Source organism: Lagopus muta, chromosome 4 (genome assembly GCF_023343835.1).
Source record: "Lagopus muta isolate bLagMut1 chromosome 4, bLagMut1 primary, whole genome shotgun sequence".
Lineage (NCBI taxonomy): Eukaryota > Metazoa > Chordata > Aves > Galliformes > Phasianidae > Lagopus > Lagopus muta.
This window is the reverse complement of record NC_064436.1, coordinates 47,092,509-47,108,922: the sequence shown is the minus strand read 5'-3', so window position 1 is coordinate 47,108,922 and position 16,414 is coordinate 47,092,509. Positions and strand designations below refer to the sequence as shown.

Genomic DNA, 16,414 nt, shown 5'->3' with positions numbered 1-16,414 from the left:
GCAAAGACAAAAAATAATAATAATAATAATAATAATAATTAAAATAAAATAAAGAAAGAACCTGAATATCAGCATTTGAAAATGCTTGTTTGTTTTAAAACATGCTCTGGTATTGTTGCTGGAATGATAATTTGCGTTCTCAAAATGGCACCAGCAAAAGCATATTTCAGAGGTTGCTGCAATCTTAGGTTTAAATGAATGGTGTTTAGTTTCCTTCACTGCTAGATGTGATTTTGGGAATGGTTTTGAGTCTGCTTCTGACCAGCTTATTTGGAACCATATTTTGTAGATACTTCCTGAGAGCTCTCCAAGGAACATTGTTTCCATCTCCAGTGTTGAAAGCCAAGCACTTGGACAAACTGATCCCTGAGGAGAAGAGGGAAGCAATTAAGAAATGGAAGGATGAATGCATTGTAAGCTGTAGAATGGAGTTGCAGGTTACTTCTGGGTCTACTGGCTCAGCCACGGGTACTGTATTAAAGGAAGAAAGCATTGCCAGTGTTGTACCGCTTTCTAGAATACCTTTTCATGCCTGTTCAAGAGATGAGTTAGTGGAGGAAGAGCCTGGGAATAGAAGTAACTTGAACTCTGAAAAGACTGCATTTCTGAATTCAAAGAGAACTGATTCAGATGTCTGATGTGCCAAAGTCTTTGCACGTACTGATGAAGAGTGCAGCAGTGCCATTTCTCTAGAATGCAAAGCAGGTTTGAACTCTTTGTTATGTGCACAAAATGGTTTAATGTTATTTACAAAGTTGGAATGTGAACCATTGAAAATCCAAGAATAACTGCCGGTGTATGCTACAATATGATTTTTTTTTTTTTTTCAGCCAAGGTAGATGATGCACTCATTTACCTAAAAGCTTTTGAGTTTGTAAAGCTTTTCAGTGATTTATTGAAGTGTTAAAGGTCTGAATGGCTAGAGGTTTTATTTTCTCATGCAGTATACTTTGCATACTGCTTCTCTCTTTCATGCAACACTGCATAATGCCTCCTACAGACAGGACATGGTATGAATTATAGACCTACAGATTCAATTTAGATAAAATCCACTCTATCACAAGCCATGCTACTCCCTTGCATTCCTGTCCTATTATCACAGCATTGCCTGGAATTCATAGCTTACTGAGATAGGAAGCAAGCAGAAAGGCTCAGATGTAGTGGTTTTAGATTGTTTATTACAAAACTTCTCTAATGTTTTTAATACAGTAATTATCTTAACCACTGTGGTCCAGCTTCTCCATGACCATCTCAGCATGATCCAAACACTATTTAAGCCATGAGGAAAGTGCCCTGGATGAGACATAAAAATCCCATATCTCCTTCACATTCCCACAGAAAAATCTTTGTGCAGCTTCTTGTTCTCCAGGGTACTTCATCCTCCTGCTACATCCCCTCTCTTTGTCTCCTTTTTTCCTTTCATCTCATTCACCGACTGATCTTTTTCTCTTCACCCAACTTGGATACTGGCTGCCTGACTTTTCTCTAGACTTTTAAACTCATGCCTGCCCTGGAAAATCATCTGCAAGTGGTGATGGGAAGTTCCTGAGTGTCTTCAGATACAGCAGCTTGTAACTAATGGCATTTCTCTTTTTCACTCTCAGTTGTTTTCACACTCCTCCAGACTTTTATATTAAACAGCATGAGCATTGCTAAATGCTGCTCAAAAGACTGTGTAGCCATTTGTATGCCTCAAATTTGAGCTCTGTTGTGTGAATGTCTTGGAGATGTTCCACCTCTGCCAGTTCCCCACTGCTCTCCACACCATGTAAGCTGAGATGAGTGTGACTCTTTCTAAATATTGTTTCCTTTTTACTTTCCTGCCCAAAAAGTTATATGGCCAATTTATGGAGGAATCTGTGAAATTGTTTGTGTCTGCTAGCACTTATTGAAATAAACTATTTCCTTAAACCATAGCAGATAATTATTATTATTGAGCCAATTTTTGCTCTGTTTCTTTCTCAAATTTTCTGATTCCAAATTGCCGAGATCTGATGTGTTTATTTTCAGTTACCATATTTGGGGCAATGGCTCTGCTTTCTAATTGAACCATGAGCGTTCCATGCCAATGATCAACATCACATATTCCACATCTCCTATGATCTCTGAAAGAATTTAAACAAACGCTGTGAGGTCTGAGACAGCTGCTGCTATTTTGGGCAGGTACCAAGAGCACACTAGGTTCATTCAGATGCAGGTCACCACATGTTGCCAGAAATTTCAAATGGCACAATGTAATTAGTGCTGATTCCATCCTCATAGCTAGCAAGAACAAAAATATCCTTTTGTTTAGCCTATAGAAGAAAAAGAGTGGAAAGAGCCAGTGACAACAGGCACTTTTTTTTTTTTAAATTTGGTTCAACATCTGACAAAACAATTTTGATAAGTTCTAACACACGTAGTGCCCACCTTCAAAATGAGAGTAAACATTCAAGTTCTTGGAGATTGCATCCAGCCTAAGTAGATTCATAATTATTATTTTTATGTGGCTTTGGTATACTTGCTTGTGTACTCCTATATTTTACGTAATGTAACATGATGGAAAGCACAGTGACTGCAGAGCAGCAAGATCCCAGGCTGCAGTGAGTGAGAATTTGCTCAAACACACCAGCAGCAGACAGAGAAATAGCTACTCATCTTTAAAAGGCCTCAGACATACAAGGTTCTCCAGCAGGATGCCCTTAGCTTCATTGCCAACCCTTAAATGAGGTCTGGATCTTGACCCCACCCTATCTGGTCACTCAGGTGCATTGCATGCACCTGAGCTCCCCTGGGTTGGCCCTGCCTTCCTACCAGTGCTCAGTCACTTGTTCAAGCTGTAACTTGCATTTCTATTATAATCTAATTATTTTATATTTTGTAATAGTCTTACATTTTTTGCAGTTGAAAAATTCATTCCCAGAACCAGGTTCAGGAGTGTTTAAGGGGACTAGAAAGAGATGTAACTGCTGGGATTAACTTGCTAGGAGAGGACTCCAGGTGTCCTGACTGCAAACGTCAGCTTTCTCTGCACATGAATATTAAGATGTTATAATTACAAAATAAACAAGAGAGTTTGGTAAAGCAGATTATGATAACAAAAAGAGAATAGATAGAAAGCTTACCTCTATCCGAGAATAGATAGAAAGCTTACCTCTATCCTGGGCACACTTACAAAACTCCAGCAGAGCAGATCTCCAGAAGAGATCCTTCCCTACTAGTAGTCAGCTCTTAAATAGGTCTAAATTGCCTTCACCTGTGCTCCTCTGCCTGACTCATTGCTCGCCTCAGGTGATCAATCAGAGGTTCAGGCCGTGACTCAGCAGTTCCCATACATGGACAAACAGCCCAAAAAGTTGAATGACCGTCTACCACGATCACTCTCTTTTTCTTACTAAACTGGGAGATGTAGACACTGAGTCTTTAATAAAAGCCTCAAATTGTTAATTGGCTATATCTAAAGTGGTACCAAATGAGGGGTGCATGTTAATCATCCTCCATTCTCAGTAGTTGAAAGTTTTTTATTATTATTTTTTAGCACTGGAGACATCACAGTCCCTTGTTTGCTTTTGCACAGCATGACCTGACTTTGCCATTTGGAAGGTGGGCTTTTTAAGATCATCTCACAGGTGTTTTGCAGATGTCAGAAAAGACAGCACAGTGTTTAATGTTTTGGTTATTGGTTTTTAAAAAAAAAAAAAAGCAAACACCAATTTTCAGCCTCTGCCCCAACTTTGGCCCCAACTTTGTGACTGCGCTTAGATCAGCTTTAACTCACAGGTTGCTGTGCAACATTTGATCTGCCAGAAAATTCCCTTTTTTTTTTTTTTTTTTCTTTTTTTCTCCACTTTTCTTCAGCAACAGTGAGTGCACTGAGCATTTGCAGGTGGCAAAAGCCACAGCCTTCATATAGTGGATGACTTCACAGCCCAGCTCTGTCCTGCTTACGGGGCACACTGAGCTGGATTCTCTACGCCATGTTCTGATTGTCCCACAGTGCCACTGGCTGCAGCATGAGAGCATGAAGCACCACTGCTCCCCAGGCTGCTGCTTCTCCAGGTAGTCCTCAGTCCCTGCAGGAGGCAGCAATCACATCCCAAAGATGTATGCGCTAAGAATTTTTAACACTTGAATCTCTGTGTGGTTTTTGTGTTACTAGTTTGTGTTTTACTCTGGTTTATTTACTCCTGTCTTCATGGTCCCAGGTGCCTTACTGCTGACTGCAATTAAAAGCCAAATTTTAACTGTTTCATGTTTCTGCATGCTTGCATTTTTTATTTCAAAATCTTCATGCATTGAAATTCAGCATCCTGATTGTAAGGAGCTGTGTCCTTAGCTGGCCTGATGAAATCCATATAACCAAACATGTTAATTTTTCAACTATTTAAATCCCAAATTGTTGATAGTGCTGTCCTTGGTATTTTTCTGTACTGGATGCATATGTGCAGAAGAAACCAGAAGTTCACACAGAATCACAGAATTGTAGGGGTTGGAAGGGACCTCCAGAGATCATCGAGTCCAACCCCCCTGCCAAAGCAGGTTCCCTACACGAGTTGTAGAGGAGGTTTAGTGCCAAACCCTCCACCAATTTGTGATGCAAGCAGAGCTGTCAGCAGTGCATGACAAACCAGATAAGAGCAGTTCAATACCATTTCAAACCTGTTTTTAGGAATTAGTGCTGAAGTCATCATTTTGTCACTACTCTCTTCACACTGTAACTGAGTCTCTGGGAAGATTGAAACACCTGAAGCAGAGACATTACTAGGAAAATTATTGTAAATTTTTATTAGTACAGTGAAGAAAGAAGCACATCGGCTGTCTGTATGACATTGCTTCCATTTGGCTGCACAGTCATGGTAGAAGTGAAACCAACAGTGTCACCTCACAGTGAGGCTATGCTTGTAAGGAACATAGCGTGGTTGTGGCCATCGCCGTTACAGCAGCACATATGAAATAGTTTCAAGGTAGTAGGAGGAGGAATATACTTGCCTATTTGATGTGCACACATAGAAAAAAGCAGTATAAAAATACATTTATAAAATTACAAATTTCCTCTTTACATGGAATGCGGTGGCAGACAGCTGTGGGGGAAAGCCGCAGCCCTGTGGGCTGGAGTTTGGTTTATTATATCTTCCACATAACCCCAAACTGGAGAGGCTGGGCCCTTTGTTTAAGCAATACTCTCTTTTGGTTCCTGAGAGGGACTGCAAATAGAATGTCGCAGAGCCAAACCTAATTAATTGAAGTATGTGATTATTTCACATACTGTCATTTGGTAGTGCTAATATTTGTGCAAAATGACTGAATGTACTTCAGTCCTTTGTTTAATTCAGAGGTGTGAACCGCTTCTTCTAGTCAGGGAAGCTGCTAGATTCACAACAGCTCCTACTTGTTCTTACCTCCAGAAGGCCAAGCCTGCAGAACTGCTGCCTGTGCTGTGCTGCAGAGAGACCGGCCCCAGAGAGAGCTGCAGCAGGGAGAGCTGCGGCTCACATAGCCTTGAAGCAAGGGCACCACTAACATGCTCCACCTGCAGCCTGCCTGCACTGGAAAAACATGGTCTCTGTAACTTTCTATCCTGGGGAAAGAGCATTTTTTGTTACAGAAAAAGCAAAATTCTTAATATGCTTTAAAAAAAAAAAAAAAAAAAAAGGAAAAACTAGCAAAGCCTAGGGAGGTTTTCTTTCTGAGCATCAAACAGTGATACAGAAGTCATTTAAATAGGGTTTTCAGAATCCACGACAAATACTGAGTATTAATTAATAATTCTCTTTTTGAATCTGTCCAGTATGTCTAATGTTACACATGTTAAAGGAAAAGATACTAAAGAAAGAGGCAAACTTTTCACTGAAGCAATAGTCTGGGCTGTGTAGGTTAGTTGTAACATGACTTATTGTACCTGAAATCTCTGTTATCAGCTGTTCTAATGTAGGTTTCCATGTATGGCAGGCATTGTGCTGACAAGGTCCTGTATGCTGCCATGGGGGCACACCAGAGGTAGCATCGAGAGTTACTGTATGCCTGAGGCTGAAACACCCTTGCATTACTCCCCATTGAAATTCTCAACTTCCTGACTCGTCCTTCTCTGGCTTTCTGAAAAGCCATGAGCTGTGCATGTCACCAGCTACAGCAGTTAGTAAGAAACAACTCCCCTCCAGCTGTAGAAAGGTGCCAATGCCAAGCTCCACTGTAAGCTTCATTGTAAAGTGTTGTGGGTTTGTTTGCTGTTTTCTTGTGGGCTTTTTTCAGCCAGACTCTTGAAGTCAAGGCTTGGCTTCTTATCACTGCACAGAGCACTTTGCCACCAAGCACTTCAGTGGGGCTCCTTTGAGCTTTTGCTGATGAAGCTGTTGTGCTTTGCTTAACATTTCTAATACACATTTGTATTCCACTTTCTGCTCAAATCGTCTGCCATATAGATTTCTCTTTGCCTTTTTCTCTCTCCAGATTGTTTTATCTTGTTAAGCAAAATTAAACTCAGTGCAAAATACTAGAAGCCTACCCAAAAATACTCTGTTTCTCAGTATTATTTCTCATATTTGCTCACACTGCATCTTTTGCAATTTATATCTACATTTTCCATGTCTCCCCAGATGCTCCAAATAGTTTAATCTTGAGGCAAAAGCATTTGCAGTGGCTCTACCGACGCTGTGTTTCCAGAGGACTAGAGGTTGTCAGTGCATGCTTAATAGATTGAACATTATAAATAGATAAAAAAAATAGGGAAGAGAAGCTAGTGGGGCACAGTTTTAATAAATGTGCAACTCTATGTAGAGCTGTCAGGAAGTGGGCATTTCTGGACACTGTGAGACACAGAAGCTTTAGAAAACTTAAGTGGTAGAAATTTGGGAAAAATGATCCTAAGAGGCTGATAAACAAAATGTGGGTTTTAGGTGCCTCAAATAGTATTATGGGTCTGTTGGCTGACTAGTGCCACACAGCAGCCTGAAGAGGTACACCAGCTGGCCCCCGGAACAGAGCAGTAGAGTCAGCACGCTGCATTGCCCTACTCATGTTGGCCACTCTGAGGGACAGACTGTGTTTACTCAGCCCCTTCGAACCTGTGCTTGTACCACCATGCCCTGTGCTGCAAGAACGCATGAGCCCTGCCACCTTTTCCACACTTGCAGCCTTTGGCATGGCCCTGGCGAATTTGTGCCCTGCCAGCGTTGTCTGAATGCACTGAGTCTGCACCTTGTGACAGTGAGAGAAGATGCATGTGCTACAAATCGAATAGTATTAAAATAGGCCATTTAAAAAGTTTTTCTATTCTGTGCTACTGCTTAGTTTGAATATCTGAAAGGAAGAAAGTGACTGTTTCTTTTCTTTTAAGCATTTTGCTGTGCTTGGAATAGCACCACAAGAGTTAAAAGAAAAAAAAAAAAAGGATTATTAATTCTACCCCAAAGTGTATTCACCAGCAGAGGGTCAACTGTGAGCATACACTGCATATCCCATAGCTCCACAGAAAAAAATAGAAAGAGCTTGGGACTCCTTTTCACAGAATTTCTGGACTGCAAAATCTTCAGTGTTGAAGGTTGATTCCATTTTCCTGCTGTTTGTCAGCACAATTCTTACCATCTGGATTTAGTTCAGCAGAAAGGTGTGGATATATATTTGTTTTTCAATCCAGTCAATAAAATGTGACACATTACTGTAAACTCCTGGTCCCAAAACCTTGGAAAAGCAGACAGAGCCCCAAGATGTTAAACCAAACAACGTCCAGCGTCCTGCAGGTTGCTCACACACAAGTGGTCCTCCACTGTCACCCTGCAATACGAAAGAAAATCAGAGGCTATACATAGCCAGTAGTCACACGGCAAAAGCTTCTTTCCCAGTTCCTGGAGTGATTTGTCTTTAATAAGTAACCCAGCTGTAAGGACTGGCTGCTCTGCCCAACTATGTAGCAGCGTACATTTACCCATATTTGTTTCCTTTTTCAACTATACAAAAAAGTACCTGCAAATGGCTTACTGTTATTTTAAAAGTGAGTCTATTGGTTCACTAATACAGATAAACCTCAGAACATCAGCTTTTCATTTCCATAAACTGGAGTTGATTTCAGTTTCACAGCATCAGAGTCACTGAGGATGAAGGAGACTGCTGAGAGTGATCTGGTCAATGCCCCATGTCAAATGGCCACCTACTGGTTGCACCAGCAACAATAACAGCTGGGTTAAAACAAGTCGAGAGACTGTAGACATTTCTATACTAGATAAAGTATGCTGAACCTAATAAATGTCACAGAACCTCGATGTCTAGAAGTACTTCTAGCTTTCTCCTTAGAGATAAGGCCTACCATGCAAGAGTCTACGGTGCCAGACTCATAGCCTGCGCACAGCATCCTGCTGGTAATGGTCTTCATGTCAAAGTACGACTGGCATTGCTCTAAGGAAATGATGCGCACTTCTCCTTCTTGAAGCTTAAAAGGCACTGAAAAACAGAAATAAGTATTAAAACACATGGACATATGAAAATATTTATCTGTGATGGATCTTTGAGATATGATAAATATTTCCTTCAGATAGATCTGAATATTATTTTATCTGTGTGTGTATATAAACATGTGTGCATATATATATATATGTATAAACATAAAACAAAAACACATAGGTCTAGATTGAAGCTCAGATGTTTGTGGGTCTTCTTTTTCATGGTTGCATTGCAGGATTCATGATGAAGATTCCTCAGCCAAGTCTGTATATGTTGCATTCAGGAGGATGACCAAGCACATGTGTGTTGCTGACACACTTTATTGTGCATTTGCACAATACTGAAGACTGAGGAGGCAGAGTACCTTTATGTGATGTGTTACGGGACTTTTATGATGGGGACAGTACTGGCCGGAAAGCAGTAATGTGAGGCAGAGGAAGGAGTTAACTCTTCATTTTAATCCTAGTATCTCTCGCAGTCGAGGTTGGTATAAACACAAGCATGAGTTGCATTTGGGTAAATTCAACTTAATGTATCAGGGAATCAGATTTCAAAGGATATTGAAATTACTTCTCACATTCAGGACTTCATTCTACTGCAAGCAGCTGACTTAGCTCAAATTCAAAGGTAAACTGTTAAACCCAGAGCATGAAATACTAAACCAAGATGGTTTTTGCAGTTTTCTAACATAAAGCCTTTAATAACAAAGCTGAAACCACATCAGCTAGCAAATAACATTTTTCTACTTACCAGAGGTACAAAAGCTTTCTGTTACTTTTTTCCTGCCGTTACATAAAATGTAGTTTTAGATTGATAGATTTGGAGCTGCTTCTGAACAGCATGTTCCTCACTAGTGCAAATTTAGTTTTTGCCACATATATGGACCTGGCTACTAGGAGTGAAGCAGTATTGAAAGGAAAATTTCCTTATCCAGCGTACAGAACAGCCTTTCTGAAAATTGCTATTACAGAGAAGGGAGAAACATAATGGATAGAGCTAACAGGGTTGGGGCCAGGATACTTTGCATTTGGTGCATGAAAGATCATAGAACCACAGAACGGCTTGGGTTGGAAGAGACCCAAGGTAAGTCTATCAAAATAGATATTTACATAACATAAATATTCTTCCAATGGGACCCAAGGATTTCAGGGGCAACTGAGCACAAAAAACACAGTAATATTTCTCTTCAGAGACAACACTTGTGATTAAGCCTTGATAGAATAAATCTCGCCACAAGCCAGGGGTGTGACACAGAGCATTGACTCAAGAAAATTGTTCGTTTAGCCTGTGTGCCTTTGCTTTCAGTATCTCCAGCTTCCACTGAACTAAGAATGTTACCCCCAGCAATGATCTGACATGGTTCTTATCTCAATACAATTCTAAAGACAGCCTAAGTGAGTTAAATGATAACCAGTTTCAGGTGACTTTCTTGATAGGAGTTTCTAGATCTTCTGCATTTCTGAAAAATCAAACATCATGTCTGAATATGGATTTAGGAGCATAAACTTAGGCTGATGATTTGGAAAAAAATAAAAGCAACAGTTGGATTCCCTTCAAGACCAGTTAGAGATCCTTAGTATTTAATCTGGAGTGTATTAAAAAGAACACGGCCAGCAGGCCAAGGGAGGTGATCCTCCTCTCTGCTCTCCCTTGGTGATGGCACATTTAGACTACTGTGTTCAGTTCTGGGCTCCCTAGTTCAGAAAGGACAGGGATCTGCTAGAAGGTGTCCAGCGAAGGACCGGAAAGATGATAAAGGGCCTGGAGCACCTCCTGTATAAGGAAAGGCTGAGTAACTTGGCTCTGTTCAGCCTGAGGAAAAGAGGACTGAGGGGAGATCTGATTAATGCTTACAAATATATGAGGGGATGTGGAAGGCAAATGATGTGTCTCTTCTTGGTGGTGTGTAGTGATAGGACAAGGAGTAATGGCCTAAAACTTGAACATAAGAAGTTCCGTACTAACATGCAGAACTTCCTTAGAATAAGGGTGACAGAGCAATGGAACAGGTTGTGCAGATAGGCTGTAGAGTCTCCTTCTGTGGAGCTATTCAAGACCCAGCTAGTCGCCTACCTGTGCAACCTATTATAGGGAGCCTGTGCTAGCAGGGGGGTTGGACTCAATGATCTCTTGAGATACCTTCCAACTCCTGCAATTCTCGATTCTGTGAATTGAGTCCAGCATTAGTATTAATGGATAAAATTTTGTAGTGGGATCACTTATTTGATTAACCCAGTAGATTCTTAACATGTTTTCCTAATATTCCTGAAAGTGTTTATCTTACTTTTGTTGCCCATGTGTCCCCAGCCTGTGATATAGCAGTAGGTATCTGGCTGTACCAACTGTTCCTTGCTGGGCAAGCAGACAGGTCTTACATAGCTCGTTTCATTGATATCTTCATCTAGCTGTACAATGCTGATATCGTAGTCTACGACTGCTCTGTTGTAGCGTGGATGCAAGATGATGGACTTCACCAATCGGGTCTGCATGAAGCTTGATGGATGATCAAGATTGCTTATCCCAAACACTACTTTCCAGACAGCTGCGTTTTCTCTCCTTTAGGAACAAACAGGAAAACGGGAAATTGAATTCAAGTTCTTTTTAATTTAAAAACCTGAGGTTTTCTTTCTCCCTGACTTTTTGCATACTGTACTTCACAAACCTGTGTACATGATAGAAATGCTACAAAAAAACAAATGCTTAGGCATCATTACTGATCAACAAAAGACAATGCTTTCCACTCCCTTCCTAACTGCTACTGAAAAAATTCTAGCTCACAGCCTTGGAAGGTACATTACCACCTATTGCTTGCTGTACTAAATACCCAAGAATCTCAAAATTGGATCCTCCCAGGTCCCTAGGTGCTCATTTGTGCTCTGGTGAGCATGAACTCATTTCTCTAGGAGTGACAGTATTGTGCCTCAGTATGATGCTCACAGCAGTAACTCAAGCTGAAACCGCAAAGGAATCTCACAGATGCAATTCAGTTATGAGAATTAAATCTTCTATGATGTCATGTAAAAAAGTCTCTTATTGTTTACAAGTTTTTTACAAATTCCCCTGATCACAAAAAATGATGGATATGGTGCAAATGGGAGGATTAAGCTAGGATTTGTAAAGACATAAGAAAACACAGACCTCATTAAAGTGTTAGGTGATGTAATTTCTTGATTGTAAATGAAAATAAGTCACAAGTTCTAATGAGACTGTGATTCTAAGATCCTCAGAAAAGTCCCTTTTTCTGAATAATTGAGATAGTTCCATGGAACTAAGTTCCTTTGAAGAGACTGAAGCTTAATTATAGCAATGTAAATTGAAGCATGAAATTTCAGCTTTTTAACAGTATTCAACAGAATTGTCATTTCTAAAATTTTGAAAGAGATTTGGTTGTTAAATAAAGACTATTTTTATCTGAGTTCCTTGAGAATTCTTGTATTTCAGACTACAACTGTCTTTTTACAATCATAATTAATTTGTGTTTTTCCAAGATGTTTCAAGTTTAAGTGGTAGGAGTAGCCTATTGTTTTTATGAGCATTGAAAAAGAACATTGCTCGGAGCAATGAGAAGTCTCAACCAGAAAGTATTACCCTACTACTGAGTAAAAAAACTTTAAATGTCACGGATGCTTTGCTGTAAAGCATTTCAAACAGATCTGGAAAAACAGTAGGGGCCAATGAAACAAGCAAATGACTCTGCTTAATGTAGCTTCTTTCCATTTACAATCTCCACAAATGTTCATGGCATTAACGTTGCATACTGCATTACTGGTATAGTCTTTATATTTTGCATCCCAGAGTTCACAAAATATTTTTTATTTAATGCACCAGAGCACTTTAAAATATGCTTTAATTTCTTAACTGGCTGGTTTAGTAAATTTAAAGAAACTTTGTGGCACTGGGAATGATTTTACTGTTGCTGTAGGAAACAGTACTCAAAGACTGTAAAGATTTCAGGTCCTTGGAAACATATCCTTAATCTCATCAGAGAGGCAGAAGAGAAGAAATATTCTCCACATAACACAAGGAATCGATAAACCAAATTATCTTAGCATTTTAAAAAACTTTCTATCTGTTTTCTACTTTAGGGCATTTGGAATACAAAAGTGAAAAAGACTTTTTACATCAAACATATAATTAACTAGGTTGGAAAATACCTTCAAGATCACCAAGTCCAGACATAAACTTGGCCTACCATGTCCCTTTAGCCACGTCTTAGTGTTCTGTCCACACATCTCTTTACATTAAGAAAAACAGAGGGAAAAAAAATTCCAAAGGATTCAGTGTTTCAGAAACAAAAAGAAACAAAATTGTTGCTGAAGAAAAAGAATCATTAAAGTTAGAAAGAAATGTTCATCTGTAGAAACTGAAGTACATTTACATGTCTACCACAGAACTTCTATTGGCTTAAAAAGAAATAAAGGTGTTTAGTGCAGTCCAAAAATTTCCAGTGAGCACAAACCAATTTTAAGCAAGATTAAGCACTGGTGACAACCACCCAGCAAAAAAGATTTGCTGACTACAGCAGGAAACATACATTTCAATATCTTTAAAATACAAATAACTTCAGAACAAGACAAAACTAATGAGGTAATGCACTTTCATCAAATTCTTTAAAAAGAAAATTGGTTTCCATCAGAAAGCTGACAATGACTAAGACAGTTCCAAAGCTACACAAACCTTCTCTGCTCTCCACAGTCTCTGCCATGAGACCTCATAGACCATGAAGCACTTAGTGGTTAATATTGACTTTCTAGTGATTGACAATGATAATGAAGTCACAGAGAGTTTATACTCAGAAAACTTCAGTACGTCACTTACATTATGATTAAATACTTGTATTTTATTTTTTAATGACCAAAGCATTTTTCAGGGTCATTTCTATGTTGTAGCCCAGAATGTTTCTTTTTTTAAATCTATGGCATTGTGTGAGACCTATCAGATTAGAGTTTTGGTCTTCTTTTTCTCTTCGGTTTCCTGCTGAAAATCAGCAGGACTGACTGTCACCTGGTGTAGGGAACCTGCTTTGGCAGGGGGGTTGGACTCGATGATCTCTGGAGGTCCCTTCCAACCCCTACAATTCTGTGATTCATTTAGCTTTCATCAGCAGAGACAAAAATGAATGTCAAAACCTAGCCTGATGTTGTTTTATACCATTTACTCTTTGTTATTGTCTCTAAAAACAGGCTTCTTGCTGTTCTGCAAAGGTCATAACTTGCTGCCAATATGTTTGGTAACGGAGGGTGCACTTTGTAATTCTCACGTGCAAGTTACATCTAATTTGTACACAAACAGTAAAACTGAGCTCCTCTCACCCTTCAAAGCAGTGTGCCACTGTTAAGACCCATCTCTTTGCAATCAAAACACAGCCACATATGTGTCCACTTGGCTCGCTCTGCAGAGAGCACTGCCATGGCCATCGGCCCGGGCGACTGGTCCTGCCACCAAGGATCCTTTTGTTCATGCGAGCAGCAGGGCGATGGCCACAGTCTAGTGAGAAACAGATGAGAAGGGAGTAATTTGTTACCACAAACACAGAGCATGCAAGACCTGGAAGAAAAACTGTGGCCACAGAACAACATTAACAGAGTTATGAAATTACACTGAACAGTACGGTATCTGAAGTCATCAAAAACCACATGTTAATATCAAACACACTGAGCCATTTTTATCCCTCTTTTTCTATAAAGAGATTTGTCTCCTGAGATTAATTTTGACCTGCTCAGTCCAATTATTAACCAAGCTAAACTGATAAAGATGATTATCTTGAACAGAGTTACTGGCTGCCCTTGGGAAGGATTCTTGGTTTCATATCACTGTCTTTCTGACAGCTAACAATGTCTTCGTGCTACTTGTAGTATCCAGAAGGAATGTTTCTGGAAAAATCAGGCCAGCAATAATAAGCACTTGCTTAAGCCAGGTGTGAGGTGCATGTCAAAACGTTTACTTAGCTGCAAGACACAAAGCTTGCTTTGCTCTTGGACATTCCTAAGGGAAATATTTGCAGAGTCCAAGGTTTTCCAGTACTCTACCCATTCCACTTTATAAACAGACTTAGAGTGTAAATTATACCAGATTCCTATTTGCCTGGCAGATAGGAATTGCCTGAATTAGTTTGCCCTTCACTTTCGTTTTACTTCATATTCTGGATTAGTAAGATGACAGACTGCTATTACTTATCCTGTTTATGCTCAGTGTGATTCAGAGAATGAAAGAACACCACCAGTTTCTGCAATTCACATCTCAAGGGAAGGTATGCTGACATTGCAGATATCTCTGGTAGAGAAATAAATTAAATTTGTAATTTTTAATCCTTTCTGTGTTCACCTAAGTAACGTCTGCGGTCAAGGAGCATTATGTGCTCTTAAAGCAAAATATGTCAGGAGCAAATAGCTTTCACAGGCTCCTTTGGGGTGTTATTCTCAGGTAATAGTAGTAAATATTCTTATTACTCTCCCAAATTTAGGTAATAATTTCTGATTAATTTTCTCCATGGCAGGAAATTCATAATGTATGTGTTCTTTAGCAGAGATCTCCTTGTAAGTAGAACATTTTATTATTCAAGACGAAGGATTTCTGTTTTTCAACAGAAAAACTTAATATTGCACAATCCACTGTGCCTCCAGATTTGGTCTGTAGTTTTCTAATTTAGGTTCTTCTGTGATTGAGATTCACAGCTAAACAGATCACAGATTCAACTCCCCGATATGTCACCTAGTAACCTCTCTTGTCATAAATAATATTTTCTTCAAGAAGTTTTCTCAAATTAATTTTTGGAAGCTGACTGCTGACAAAACTCATTTTGCAAGAGCAGATTAAGCTAGTACTATAGAGAACCTCATAGTCCAAAATAACAAAAGTTGCTAAAATTTAATACAGCACGGAAGAAAAAGAGGCAATGCAAAACTGGATGTTGCAGAAGTAAAATATCAGAATTAAATGACACTAAACAACTGAATTTGTTCGAATACATTTAACATATCTTTAAAAATACCTTTGTTCTCTCAGAAACATGCATTTCTCTTACCTTCTTTAGTGCAAAGGAGAGCCACTTTGCTTCTGCTTCGGCACAGCTGCCTAAATATTAGAAAAAGAACATAATGAAAGTCTCAACTACAGGGTGTTATTTTTGACAGTTTGTATATCAGCACAAGTATGGTACCCACTGCTGTGAACTCAGCTGTTGAATATTCCCCAAATGTAAAAAAACAAAAAAAAAAAAACAAGGAGCTTCTTATGCCAGATTGTCAATGGCTTCCAGAGTCTGCTTGCAACAATTTAAAATATTAGTTCAGCTTTACAAAGCATTTCATGAGCAGGTGCTACACATTTTGCAGGCAACCTTGTTCTATGGGCTCTGAGGTTGGCTGGGGTGTACGGTCTGTGAAGTCTTAATTTATGGCACCTGAAAGCACAGAGAATCTGCTGCTTTCTCCATCCTTGCAGTTGAAAGCGGGGAATTTATTTGAAATACATTTAATGAAAATCTTTGACCCAAAAGATGTGGTATGTTGATGAAAACCCGGGAAGATCACAAAGGTACATATTAAGAAAAAAAAAATCCTTTCGGAAATTTTCAGATGTGAGAGCAAAAACAGCAGTTCTTTGTCAAAGGGAGATTCTTATTAAAACCAAGAACACTGCTGCTCAGCTGACTGCCTTTTTGTTTCCATAACTTATTAATCCATCCCATGTAAGTGCTTTTCAGATGCAGAAACAGAGCAGAATTAGACTGCATACATGGATACACGGATTAGCTGTTCCTCTGGTTATTCTTGAAGGCTGTAATCTCAGTAAGTGGGCTGACTTCTTCAGTAGAAAAATACTACAAAGAATCTTTCTGCAAGTGCCTACTTTTGCTTTCTAACGCTTCAGTTTTGTGCTAGTTCTACCCCACAGTGGTATGTTTCCCTTTCATTTTAGTTCATCTTTATTTCAGTCATTACAGAAAAGCTTTCCCACAGACAATGATGGAGCTGAACAGAAGAAATCTAGGTGTATTTCT

At 39.4% G+C, this 16,414-nt stretch overlaps 2 protein-coding genes across 11 annotated transcripts in view; one reads left to right on the top strand and one right to left on the bottom strand.

Moving 5' to 3' along the window:
* Positions 1 to 5,638, top strand: part of ATP10D (ATPase phospholipid transporting 10D (putative)) — a 40,654-nt gene extending 35,016 nt beyond the window's left edge. For all 9 annotated transcript variants that reach the window (XM_048942572.1, XM_048942570.1, XM_048942576.1 and 6 more), the window contains one exon: positions 290 to 5,638. In XM_048942572.1, coding sequence (XP_048798529.1) covers positions 290 to 638 — 349 coding nt within the window. In that variant the 3' untranslated portion in view covers positions 639 to 5,638. The remainder of the gene's footprint in view (positions 1 to 289) is intronic.
* CORIN (corin, serine peptidase) overlaps positions 5,608 to 16,414 on the bottom strand; it is a 120,945-nt gene continuing 110,138 nt past the window's right edge. For both annotated transcript variants that reach the window (XM_048942580.1, XM_048942581.1), the window contains 5 exons: positions 15,437 to 15,486; positions 13,725 to 13,899; positions 10,697 to 10,968; positions 8,279 to 8,412; positions 5,608 to 7,749 (listed from right to left, as the gene is read on the bottom strand). In XM_048942580.1, coding sequence (XP_048798537.1) covers positions 7,567 to 7,749; positions 8,279 to 8,412; positions 10,697 to 10,968; positions 13,725 to 13,899; positions 15,437 to 15,486 — 814 coding nt within the window. In that variant the 3' untranslated portion in view covers positions 5,608 to 7,566. The remainder of the gene's footprint in view (positions 7,750 to 8,278; positions 8,413 to 10,696; positions 10,969 to 13,724; positions 13,900 to 15,436; positions 15,487 to 16,414) is intronic.